The sequence below is a fragment of the Oryctolagus cuniculus genome, chromosome 4, assembly GCF_964237555.1.
Source record: "Oryctolagus cuniculus chromosome 4, mOryCun1.1, whole genome shotgun sequence".
In the NCBI taxonomy this organism is placed as follows: domain Eukaryota; kingdom Metazoa; phylum Chordata; class Mammalia; order Lagomorpha; family Leporidae; genus Oryctolagus; species Oryctolagus cuniculus.
The window spans coordinates 60,916,229-60,930,286 of NC_091435.1; the positions used below are offsets into that span (position 1 = coordinate 60,916,229).

The 14,058-nt window shown below is 36.9% G+C and overlaps 1 protein-coding gene across 13 annotated transcripts in view; it reads right to left on the bottom strand.

Annotated features, from left to right (window-relative positions):
- CBLB (Cbl proto-oncogene B) overlaps window positions 1–14,058 on the bottom strand; it is a 234,635-nt gene that overhangs the window by 215,550 nt on the left and 5,027 nt on the right. For 12 of the 13 annotated variants that reach the window (XM_070072032.1, XM_008267006.4, XM_070072028.1 and 9 more), the window contains exon 3: window positions 1,596–1,846. The exons of the other annotated variant lie outside the window; for it this stretch is intronic. Coding sequence is in view for 11 of the 12 variants with exons in the window: in XM_008267006.4 (XP_008265228.1) it covers window positions 1,596–1,846 (251 nt within the window). In the remaining variant the exon portion in view is untranslated. The remainder of the gene's footprint in view (window positions 1–1,595; window positions 1,847–14,058) is intronic. 13 annotated transcript variants of the gene reach the window in all.

A 14,058-nucleotide genomic window follows, 5' to 3' on the forward strand; every position in this document is an offset into this window, starting at 1 on the left:
TAACATTGAAACAGTGAAACAACATTAATGAATTTACACCAAGAATCCTGGTTCTAAAACAAGGGCTGAGTTTCTAATATTCAATCTGTGTTACCCTTGTCCAGTTTCTCACTTAGCAAAGTATGGAGATCTAGACTATATCTCCTATTCCAATCTACCATCCCTGCAGACACTGTCTCCACTATAAATGTTACTGCGGATGTGGAACATCACAAACTCTCATCCATTACTGGTGGGAATGCAAAATGGAGTCCCTTTGGAAGACAGTCTAGGGGCTTCACACAAAGTGAAACATGAGCATATCACACAATCCAGCAATCATTGTCCTAGGAATTTGCCCAAATGAGACAAAAGCCTAAGTCCACACAAAACTTGCACCTGAATGTTTATGGCAGCTTTATATACAACTGACAAAATGCTTAGAGATTAAAATATTCTTCAGTAATTGAGAGGAAAAAACAATCTGTAGTATAATCACACAATGGGATATTACAGAGGGAATACAGGGAAACAAGCTATCAAAAGTCACAGAGGAACCCTAGATTTATATTGTGAAGTAAAAAAGAATCTAATCTAATCTGAAAAGGCTACTTATTATATTTATCCAGGCAATATAACATTGCAGAGAAGGCAAAACTAGACCAATAGTTTTAAAAACCAGCAGTTGTCTGGGATTCAGAAGGTGGGGAATTGGGAAGGGGTCCATGAAAAGGTAAAATCCAGGGCATTTTCAGGAGAGTGAAATTATTTGATATGATACTGTAATGGTAGATATATGCTACTACACATTTCTGAACCTTAGACTCATTCAACACAAAGACTGAGCCCTAATGGTGACTTTAGTCAACAGAATGTATTAACATTAATATATTGCTAAATTTTAGATATAAACTCCCCACTCATGTATCTATGTACTTATCTGACTGATTCAGTCTCTACAGAATACCCTAATACTATTCCTATACTGTAACAAATACAACCAGGTAATGCAAGATGTGAATAGGTGAAACCTCTTGTGAGGGGGAGGGAGAATTCAAAACTCTACTTTCTTTGTGATTTTTCTGTGAATTTAAAGCTGATCTGGGGCTGGTTAAGCCGCTGCTTGCAATGTCAGAATCCTTTATGAGAACTGGTTATAGTCCCAGCTACTCCACTTCCAAACCAGCTCCCTGCTAATATGCCTTGGAAGGCAGCTGAAGATGGCCCGACTGCTTGGGTCCCTGTGACCCATGCAGGACACCCAGATGGAGTTCCAGACTCCTGGCTTCAGCCTGACCCAGCGCTAGCTGTAACAGCCATTTGGGGAATGAACTAGCAGAAGGAAGCTCTCTCTCTCTCTCCTTCTCTCTGTTTCTCCCACTCTTTGTCACTCCGCCTTTCAAATAAATAAATAAATCTTTAAAGGGAAAGAAAAGCTGATCTAACAATAGTCAATCTAAAAAATAATACTGTTTCCTGAACTAGCTACTACCATCAATAAGTATGTGTAAAACAAATAATGCACAAACTGAATCACATTTTCGCCAAAACAATGGTGACATTAAGTTAACTATAAAACACTGAGGAAAAAACAACGAAAAAGGAAATACCCTCACCTGTCCTGCGACTGTTCTTCATACATCCGCTCCTTGCCTTCTTTAAACAGCCTTATTGCCCGTTTTGACTTTTTCATTAGACTGTCAATGTAGATTTTAAAATATTCATTCTCACTGAGTTGGGCAAGTTTCTGGTTGTCATCATATTTACTCAATATAAGTCGCAAATGTTGGTATGTATCAGGTAAAATATCAAGAATATACGGTGGACTATTTTTCAACTGAAGCTTGGGATTTTGGCACAGTCTCACCTAAAAACAAAGACAAAAGTAAAGTTATTTGTATAAACTATAACTCTTTCATAGAAAATGAAGATTTGTAAAACTGTATCTTACTTCTTAATTTTCCAAAATGAAAATGATGACCTTAAATTATTGTCTTAAATTACAAAGAGCTGGGAAACATTCACATTTGTCTTAACACACTTACATCCTATTTCTGTCTATATCCCATCCTTACTTTCAAATCACTAAAGTTTTAACTCTCTTCTACAACATCCCATTGCACACTATCTTACTAGAATTCTAGTGTGTCTTTTTTTAATAAAAATGGGGAAATGGATCTTTTCTGTTTGTTCCAATATCTCACATTTAGACACGATTTATTATACTGAACTCCCAGCTAAAGCTTTCCCAGAGTGTTTAATTAATATTTTGATGTATTTTCCAAAACCCTCAGGAGACTCATACAAAGAGGTATAATTCTAATAACTGAGTTATTAAGCAGTAAACAGGTGTCAGGTCAGAACAAGTCTCTTAACCACCCCCCATGCTGTCTCCCATGCCTATAAACATGTGGTATCTAACGGTTCAGTCATTCCATCAGGTGCCACCCAACCACTGGGGCGTTCAGGGCTGCCTGCAGAACTGAAAATACCTTCTGCCAGCAAAAAAAAAAAAAAAAGGTAGTAACTCAACTAGATACCATATTTACTTCTACATGCTCAGCTCATGATTTAGTCACAAATAAGAAGCCTACCTCATTTTACCCCTTCAGGCAGGGTATAAAGAATGCTACCATTAATCTGTTAAATGAAATCACTTGGAACCACACTACAGCATGCATATCGGGCACAGAAAGTCAAATGTGCTAACAGGCTGGTCAAGCGCAAGCTTTGGGGTCCCTCAGATATACAGGCCCCTTCTAAGGCCCTCATCCTGGCTTTGTTTTCTGTAGAATTTTCATGAGCAAGATATTTTAAACACATTTTGTGAACATTTCTTTTTCCAGCATGATTTCCTTCCTATCACACTTAGCCTCTTGTTGGCTGGCAGTGGAGAAGCCATGGACATGACTGGAGTGTGGTTAGCGGGAACTTGAAGACATATTTAGTGTAGGCTTAGAGGAAGGTAATGCGGGGCATGCAGTCACTTCTGGAAATAGCGAAATTATTGTTAGCAGTCCCAGTAAAAGTGAAGTATACCAGGCACAGAAAGAAAAATACTCTATGATCTCACACGTGGATCTAAAAACAAGAAGTCAAATAAACAGAGACGGAGACTAGAATGGTGGTAACTGGGGCAGGGAGCAGGAGGAAATAGGAAGAAGGGCAAAGGGTACAAATTTGCAGTGAAGAAGGATGACTAAGTCCGGACCCCTATCAGACAGCATGAGGACTGTGGCTAATGATAATGGTATTACATACTGAAAATTTGCTAAGACAGTTGGATTTTGGTGTTCTTAACATACACAAAAAATTAATTAATGGATCGTAATGAATATGCTTATTGGAGTGTATTAATCATTTTACTTATGTATATTTAAATGCCTGACATATGCAATTTTTAATTTAAACAAAAATTTTTTGAAAGAAGAAAGTACTTCAAATGCCCACAGTGCTAAAGCTCCAAGTCAAGTCTGGCAATTTGAATGTGTCTCATAGGATCCAGCTTTGAAAACACATATGGTAATGGGAGATAATTAAAGTATAAAATTTATATAGTCAAAATTGACCTTAGAATATTTCACTGATATTTGTGTGTCTATTAGCTTTATAAAATTTATAATATGATGTTTTTCTCTCTAAAGAAAATCCACTTCATATCTAATTTTATATTTGTAATTTATTTATTCTTTATCTTTAGAATGATGCCTCTAAACTGTATGAGTTTCAATTCTATAAAACATGGATCCTCCCCTAGATACTCATGAAAACACCAGAGACCACAGAAAATAGTTGAACTGTCATAATTTCAAGAATGACAAACACAATCAATCAAAGAAACAACAAATGAAAAACTCATGATCTCATCTGATTTATTTAAGAAATCACTCCCCAAATGCTCACAATGGCCAGGGCTGGGCCAGGTGGAAGGCAGGAGCCCATACAGGTGCAGGGGTCCAATCACTCAGGCCATCTTCCATTGCCTTCCATTGCATCAAAGATGTGGCAGACCATGGTTTACCCCACTGAGCCACAACACCAGATTCATCCACTTCTATTATTAACCCAGGATATTATTATAACTTTTCTCTTTTCACACAGTGCTTATAACAGAACTACTTAGCACACGGTATATAACTAATAAATAAATGGTTGGACTAGTTGACTAATTCTGAGAAAAAACATATACATGAATGTGAATTTTTTATACAGAGTTTGCATTACTCATCTGATTTTTCATGATTGACTTCTACAAATATTCAGTTAATAACCCAAAGGCGTGGGCTTAATTTAAATATAACAGTATTATTCTGACCTCTAAAAATTTTTATTGAAAATGCAAGATGGTAGGGACGGCACTGTGTTGTACTGGGTTAAAGCCCTGGCCTGGAGCGCCGGCATCCCATATGGGCTCCAGTTCTAGTCCCTTCTGCTCCTCTTCCAATCCAGCTCTCTGCCATGGCCTGGGAAAGCAGTATAAGATGGCCCAAGTCCTTGGGCCCCAGCACCCATGTGGGAGACCTGGAAGAAGCTTCTGGCTCCTGGCTTTGGATTGGCACAGCGCTGGCCGCTGCAGCCATTTGGGGAGTGAATCAGCAGATGGAAGACCTCTCTCTGTCTCTACCTTTCTCTGTTACTCTTTCAAATAAATAAATCTATTAAAAAAAGAAGAAGAAAATGTAAGATGGTATATCATTTATTAAATAAAATCAATCCCTGCAGCTCAATTCACAATAGCTTAGACCTGGAAATCAACCTAAATGCCCATCACAGTAGACTGGGTAAAGAAATTATGGGATATGTACTCTAGAGAATACTATACAGCAGTAAAAAACAATGAAATCCGGTCATTTGCAACAAAATGGAGGAATCTGGAAAACATCATGCTGAGTGAAATAAGCCAGTCCCAAAGGGACAAATATATTATGTTCTCCCTGATCGGTGACAACTAACTGAGCACCAAAAAGGAAACCTGTTGAAGTGAAATGGACACTATGAGAAACAATGACTTGATCAGCCCTTGTCCTGACTGTCAAGGAACAACTTAATATTTTATTCCTTTTAGTATTTTTTTGTTCTACTTAATACTATTGGTTGAACTCTTTAATTAACACACAATTATTCTTAGGTGTTTAACTGAAAAGTGATCCCTGTTAAATATAAGAATGGGAATAAGAGAGGGAGGAGATGTACAGTTTGGCACATGCTCAATCAGACTTGCCCCAAACGGTAGTTAGAAATGTACCAGGGGATTCCAATTCAATCCCCTCAAGTTGGCATGTACCAATGCCATCTCACTAGTCAAAGTGATCAGTTTCAGTTCATAACTGATCATAATGATAGGATCAAGAGTCAAAGGGATCACATAAACAAGACTAGTGTCTGCTAATACTAACTGACAGAATTAAAAAGGGAGAGAACGATCCAACATGGGAAGCGGGATACACAGCAGACTCATAGAATGGCAGATGTCCTAAACAGCATTCTGGCCTCAGAATCAGCCCTTAAGGCATTCAGACCTGGCTAAAAAGGCCCATGAGAGTATTTTAGGCATGGAAAGCCAAGACACTCTGGGGGAGGGGGGGGACAACCCTAAATGAAAGATCTCTGTGAGTGAGATCCCAGTAGAAAGAACAGGCCACCAAAGAAGTAGGTACCTTTCTCTGAAGGGAGGAGACAACTTCCACTTTGACTATGACCTTGTCTAAATAAGATCGGAGTTGGCAACTCAAAAGGCTTCCATAGCCTCTCATGATAAGAGTCTCGGGTGATTACTGACGCCATAAACAAGAGTGTCAATTGTTAAATCAACAACAGGAGTCACTGTGCACTTACTCCCCATGTAGGATCTCTGTCTTTATTGTGTTGTACAATGTGAATGAATGCTATAACTAGTACTCAAATAGTACTTTACACTTTGTGTTTCTGTGTGGGTGCAAACTGTTGAAATATTTACTTAATATATACTAAATTGATTTTCTGTATATAAAGATAATTGAAAATGAATTTTGATGTGAATGGAATGGGAAAGGTAACAGGAGATGGGAGGGTTGCAGGTGGGAGGGAAGTTATGGGGGGAAGAAGCCACTGTAATACAAAAGGTGTACTTTGGAAATTTATATTTATTAAATAAAAGTTTAAAAAATAAAATCAACTCCTATGAAAGTAGTTATACTATGTTCCTAAATTTGTATAAATGAAATGCATGAAGTTTGTATTCCTTAAATAAAAGGTTTCTAGGTTAAAATAAAAGTATAAACAAGCTGATACAGCATTTCCTCATTCATTGATATACTCAGTAAAGCTCATTCTACCCTAAAGACTGATTAAGTTCTATAGATGTCAATGATGTAACAAATCCTGGCTGAAATAAATAGGATATGGTTTTTCAATTCTTTAAACCAAAAGATACTATTGCAATAACAAAGAAATTTCAAGGACACTTCCACCAATATCCTACAACACTTACAATTTAATTTCAGCAACATAAAAGCTGGTAAGACACATCACAGACTGATCAATTATTAACTTCTTGTTAGGGGACCAAGCAACTTCAAATTCATTTCCTCTGCTGGTGAATAATTGAACTGATAAACATTTTTTAAAAATTCTCAAATATTTTTATCATACATTTCTAATAACCATGCATACATACAGTACTTTTAAATTTTACAGATATGTAAATCATTATTGTCTTTTTGTAAGATTAATTTTTATTTTGCTTGAAAGGCAAAGTTACAAAGAAAGAGCAAGGGAGAAAGAGAAATCTTCTATCCACTGGTTCACTCCCCAAATGTCTGTAATGGGCGGCTGGACTAGGCAGAAGGCAGGAGCCTGGGTCTCCCATGTAGGTGGCAGGGGCATAAGTACTGGACCATCTTCTACTGCCTTCCAAGGTGCTTCAGCAGGGAGATGGATCAGAAGTAGAGCAACTAGGACTCAAACCAGTGCCTATATAGGATGTGGCCATCACAGGTGGCAGCTTAACCCACTGTGCCACAGTCCTGGCCCCTAATTCACTATCTTCTACTTCTCATTTGTTTTATGTTAGATTATAATTCCACATAGAAATGTATTGCTGTACTGGGTAAAATGATTTTAATAACTACTACATGCCAGGTACTAAGCTTAGTGCTAGAAAATTATAGATGATTAGATCACACTTCCTGCCTTAAGGAGTCTGGCAACAGAGACCTAGTTCTCTATAATTAACTTACAAGCGAAATAATTCTTGCTCTAAGGGATCTTAGTAAAGATCCCATCCAATCCATTCACTTCCAGATAAAGAAACTAAGAACTACAAGATTAAGGGACTATTAAAAAAGCATTAATCCAAAGCAAGAGCCTGCATCTTTTCAATCGCAGGCTGATCCTCTTTCCAACTGTATCACAATTTAATTAGAATTAGGCACAGTGAATGATCCCTTCTAAACTCAGTCATATCTTTTATTTTATTCCATGGGTAAAGTTACATGAAAACCAAGATCCATTTGTTAATTCAACAAATGTTTATGCCTCACTGTTTCACACCTTAGGGAAGACGTAAAGGATAAATCACAGTTCCTCCCTCAGGGAGTTGTGTAGGGGAAAGATGGGTGGCTATGAAAGAATTACAAGAGGATTTAAGGTTGTGATGGAGCAAAGTACAAAATGATACAGGAAAAAAGCAGCACCTCATTCATATCCACAAGAGTATGAAGAAAAACACAGATATATTTATCAAAAGAAATATTCCAGGCAGAGGGATATGTAGACCTCAGAGGCACCAAAGAGCAAAACACATTGAGAGGGATGTACATGAGTTATTCTAAAAGGAAAACTCACAGGAAGGCTGTGAATGAATGGGGGACCAGAAATAGAGGGGAGACCTTCCATCAAAGCTGTATAGACTACATTGTTTTCTAAACTTGCACTTGGGAAAGTATGACTTAGAATACTAAATTACTGTAGTTATTGAGTGTGCACAGTTCATCAGTTGGATTACTATTAAATCCTGTGATTTATGACAGCTCCTACTAAAAATGAATATCCCTGTACCAGTACTATGACTTCTAAGCAGATCAAATTCAATTCCATCCAATAAATATTTATTGAATGCTATGTACAAGAAACTACAAAAGTCACAGAGAAAAATTGCTTTTCTAAAAACAGAATATTAAGGACAAAACTCAAGTTCACCCCAAGGTTCAAGTTTATTTCAAATGACTTATACCTCTTCTGGAAATACCTAAGTTGTTTCCTAGATTTTTTTTTTTTTTTTTTTGACAGGCAGAGTGGATAGTGAGAGAGAGACAGACAGACAGACAGAGAGAAAGGTCTTCCTTTTGCTGTTGGTTCACCCTCCAATGGCCGCCACGGCTGGCACGCTGCGGCCAGCGCACCATGCTGATCCGAAGCCAGGAGCCAGGTGCTTCTCCTGGTCTCCCATGGGGTGCAGGGCCCAAGCACTTGGGCCATCCTCCACTGCCTTCCCAGGCCACAACAGAGAGCTGGCCTGGAAATGGAGCAACCGGGACAGAATCCGGCGCCCTGACCGGGACTTGAATCCGGTGTGCTGGCACCGCTAGGTGGAGGATTAGCCTATTGAGCCACGGCACCATGTTTCCTAGAATTAAAGTTGGTCCCAACACTAAACAGTTTTCAGAAGGAAAAATTTTACAGTCTTATTATACAACTATGACATTTTAGGGCGCTAATATATAATTTTTTTTCATTAGGAATATAATTGTTATCTTTTGAACTAAAAGGAAAATATTTAGTATTTGAATTATACTGAAAACTCCATTATAGTCATTGACTTAAAGGATTTTACAGTCCTAAAAAGGACCTTGGAAATCACCAAGATTAATTTCCTCATTTTGACACACCAATACTAAAACACAGAAATGGCACCTACCTAAGATTACTGCTCAGAACCTTGATGTCTGGCCTTACATACTCACCACACCAGTACATAACAGTCTCTTGTATTTGTTTAAATGTGTGTAAAGATGTTTATGGAGGCTCTGTGTACATGCATTCTGCATTATTTCATCCATATTCTTTAAAATATTTAATATGTGCATAATATGCATATTTTAATATATATTCACATAAATATATATATATATATATTCCACCACATCAAAGATACAAATATAAGACGAGAATTTACTTCTGCTATAAAAATTTCCAAAGCTACTAATTATTCTTGGAACAGCCCTGCATTTATAGAGATTTCTGACTGTAACTTAATTAAAAATTCCAGGCAAAAGGTACTAAAGTAGTGGTAGATCAGCTAACATATTTCTTGCAAATAAGGTCCAAATCAGTTCTTTAAATAAATGAAAGAAATTCTAGCAAAGCTAATGGGAATTTCAACAGTAAGGAAGTGTGTCTATACTATAAAAGATTTTCATTCTAAAGCACAACTCACTTCATGGAGCATTCAGTTAAATGAATCAAGTCATGTACTGTCAAAATAAGTATCCCATTTTAAAGGACAGTATGGAAATCCCAGTCTTCCTATGAATGTTATAATAGATTTCTTATAGCAGTTACAAAAAGTGTATCATTATAGTAAAAATCATCTAAGACTTATTTGGGTTCATTCCATTTCAATTCAGCAAATCATTGAATATATGAGTATGAAAATATACAATGTAAAAAAATAATAGAACACCATATAAACTGGTCAAAACAAAGCATATAAAACTGGTTATGAGTCTAACAGATTAATTATAATAGAGTTTGAATAGAGCAGTCAATTCCTTTAGTTTTAAATGGCAGTTTGTTCAGAAGACTGATGTAAGGACAACACATAAATCAACCAGTTGTAGTTAAAACATCAGCTGTGTATTCATCTGTTCACTATCCGTCTTCCAAACGAGAACGGAACTTCCTTTAAGGCGAAGACTGTATGTATCTTCCTCACTGCTCTATCTCCAATACCCAACATAGGACTCTCCAAATAGTGGATGTGCAATTAACAAAAAGGCATGAACAGGAAGAGAAGAGGATCAGGGCAAGGAAGAATCTCTCAGAATACGTATATTACCAATGTATATCTAAATCTTCACTGAATAAACCTCCCTAAAAGTGGGTACAAAATTGGGATGACAATCTGACAGTACCAAATAAACAAGTGAAATATCCTCTTGATTTATTTCCTATGGAAGAGGGAAGCAGCATATTATTTATTCTATGGAGCAGTGTACTTGAATCTCTTCATATCATGAACAAAGACACCAGAATCAAGCAAATCAAGCAAGTCAAAATTGGGCAGGTTTCTCCTTCTGAAAACCTCATTAGGTTATCATAATTCTTAGAAGAATGCAGAATGCTCAGCACACTGCCAAGTACACAGTTAGCACTCACTCACTTTTAGTATTTTTTCTCCTTCCATATTTTATATTCCATCACAACAAGGAGAAATTCCCATAGGTTTTGCAAAGAAGTGAGAATCCAACCGGCCACTTGGCTGGGGATCATGATTTTTTAAAAGTTCTTTTAGCTCAGAAACTTCTTAAAAGTCTAGATTGTTCTATACAGAAAAGCAAGTAATAAAGCTAAGCCCAAATCAGTATCCTTTTCAGCTGACACAGAATCTGATACTTCTTCCAACCCCAAGAGACTCTCAGGAAAAGACAGAGGCATAAAATTATCCAATATTTTAATGGGTAAAATATTAATAACTACTTTTTCATTACTATAGTAAGACAGTACAAATAAGGTTAAGATTAATTAATGAGGTCAATATTATTATAAGGCTATATAAAATGTAGTTGGATATTCTCAATAAGCTGCTTTTGTTACTAAGGGGAAAAAATAACCCAGCAACCTACAAATACATTTTTTAAAGATAAACCTTAAATATATGCTTAAGCACAGCAGACAAAAGTAACACTGTACCATCATTTAAGGCAAGGATGTATTTAAATATTCTTATAGAAGATGAGAACTTATTTCCATTTCAATTTTTTTTACTTGTTTACCCACTTAACTGCTAGAAGACTGACTAAAATATACATTGTTTGTTCCACAAAAAAAATTTTGAAACATGGCCTGGTTTCTGTGTAGCCCAGCTCTAGTTGCTGCAGGCTTTTGGGGAATAATTAAGGGGCAGAAGATATCACTCTCTCACTCCCTCTCTCTCTCTCCTCCCACCGCCCTCAAACTTTCAAATAGAGGAAAATAAATAAAATAAACATCTTTTTAAACATGGCTTAAAGATGACAAATATGATATCATAAATCACTTCCCAAAAATTAAGCATAAAAATTTACAACCTCTCTCAAAACCTCTCCATACATTCTCTCACTTCCTTCTTGTCTTTGCTGAAGATCCATTTATCTACCATGAAGTGAACAATCCTTCACTTGTTCCTAGCCTTCTGCTCCCACATTTTAATCTAGAATGTCACTCCTTCAGTTACTTACACTCCTTCTCATCAGTCTCGCACAATGTGCTTGCATGCACAAATACACATATAGTTCTTTCAATTCTCTTTAAACCCTCAAATTATCAGAACTTTCCTCCTTTCTATTAGCTGTTAAAGTTCTATAATGGTCGTTCAAAAACTGCCATATTAATTTTATTCTAGGCCCATCACAAAGTGAAACTACTCTGCAAAGAGCAAGAATGGCCTCTGGGGGTAGGGGTTTGGCCAAAAGGTGAAGACACCATTTGGGACGCCCACTTCCCATTTAGGATTGTCTGGGTCCAAGTCCCAGATCTGCTCCTAATTCCAGCTCCCTGCTAATGTGTACTCCGGGAGGCAACAGAATATGTGGGTGGCTCAAAATTCTTGGGTCCCCACCACCCACATGAGAGATTCAGGTGGAGTTCCTGGCTCCTGACTTCAGTCTGGCCTAGCCCTAGCCAGTGAATTAGCAGATGGAAGATTTCTTTCTCCCTCAGTCTTCCTCAAATTATTAAATCAATGACTTCTTAAATTTTCACCTCATTTGGTTTTCTCCCTCTGGACTTAGTTCTACCAGAACTTGAAACTAATTTTTTTAAAGCTGCTTTCTAACCAGAAAATCAGTATTCTCTAATTCTTTTTCCACCTCATATATGATTGATTGTTCTTGGTAGGATTCTGTAACCTTCCCTATCATCTAATTATATTCCCTACACATCCCAAAATTCATTCTGCTAACTGTTTTCTCTTACTCCTTCTGCTCTAAGATGGAAATCTCTTGCAGCCCTATGGCTTGAGTTGCTACCTCTATGAACACATCTACCAAACTCATACCTTTCCAATTCTCTCTTGAACTCTATACTCAATTTTCTGACCTCAAAATGAATTTCACGCTAGCTTGTTGAAGTCAGCATGTTCAAAAACAAACATCATATACAAACACCAAACTTCCTCTTTACCCTCCTATGTTCCCTATCTCATTAAGGGCATCACTGCCTTCCGAGTCACTCAGGCTGAAAACCTCAAGGTCACTTTCACTTCACCTTCTTCTTCATCCTCTAACTCTGAAGGGTCACCAAGACCTGCAGAGTTTACCTACAAAATGCCTCCCCCACTAAAACCAACACTTCCTACCTACTGTAAACATTCAGGCCATCTCTCCCTTATTTCTCTTCCAAATGATTTTAATTCCTCTTCTCCAGTATTTCTGCTTTTACGTTTATTTGCTCTTAATTCAACCTTCAAAACTCAGGAGAGGAATGTATCAAAGCACAGCCTTGCTCTTTCCTTTCCCCATTCAAAAGCCTTCTATGTTTATCTGCCCACCAAATATATTTAGTCCAAATTCCTTGACAGAGAAGTCAATGCCTCTATCATTTTCCTCTAACCTTTTCTCACGCAACAGTCTCCCATGACTTCTTCACCCTAACATGCCCTCCGCATCCCTAGAGTCCAAACTCCCTTTACAAACAACCTGATTGTACCTCCCCGTGCTTCACTCCATAGCAGCCTTTCACTACCAGCAAGCAAAATTCACCTCGGCCACGTACTTTGTTATACCACTTTATTTATACCAAGTTACAGCAGTTATTATATTCTACCATGTGGCATGGTTAGCTACAAATATGCCTTTCCATAGTTGGCATTCAATAATGAATGATGAAGTCCACAGATAACATGTAAAGAAATTTTTAAAAGAAGCTGATTCTAAATCTGAATAGTTAAAATTGTGTAAGACTAAAAAGATTACTCATGAAGGCTCCCATTATATAAGTGAACTTCCAAAGGTTCGTGGTAAATGGAATTAAAAGACACATTTATTTTGGAACAAAATAAAATGAAATCTATGGATAGTTTTTTTTTTCCTAATATACATTTTCATTAACTTTTGAAGCTTCCCCCATACAAATGGATTTCAATTTTTGCACCTTAAACTTACCTTCTAATTCCATTTTCCATGAACTTTCACAAGCACTCTTGTATGTATGCCTTATATCACAGGGATTCATGAAAGTAACTCTTTAGGATTCCTTTAAGTATTTTATTTTATCAAAAGCTTTTCCTAGAAGTCACAAGTAGCAAACTTCTGTATACCTCATTTATTTCAATACAAAATTGTCCAGACATCTTTTAAGGTAGTATTGTCACTTATCCAACTCTATTAGTGCCTATGATTCTGTTTAATAACAACAATTTCAACTAGGAAAAGGAAACATGTGAAAAAGAATAATTCAAATAAATTACACTCTCGGTTCAAGGGCTTCAGAGGGTGAGATTCTCAAAACCAACAAATACGAGCAACTGGTACTCAAAATCTAAGTTTTACTCCACACAGGATATTTTCCAGAGACACGAGGTATTCAATTTTCCAAAAATTTATTCTCTTTTCAATATTTGTATATAATCCAAGTTTTTTTCAATTGAGAAACCTTAAACTACATTATGGTCACAGTGGCATTATAAAGGCAGAGAATGAATTATATTTCAAGCTTGACAAATGTACTGAATGTACTTTAGGTAAAAGGCAGGAAACAGTTATTTGGCATCAGCCCTTTTTAAATGCTTTTAAAACTCTTTCAGTAATGTAAGTTCAAATACATGACAGGGACAGCAAGACAAAAACGTAGGCAGGTACTCAACCTGCTTGCTCTTTAGCATCAATTAATTATTTTCTAATG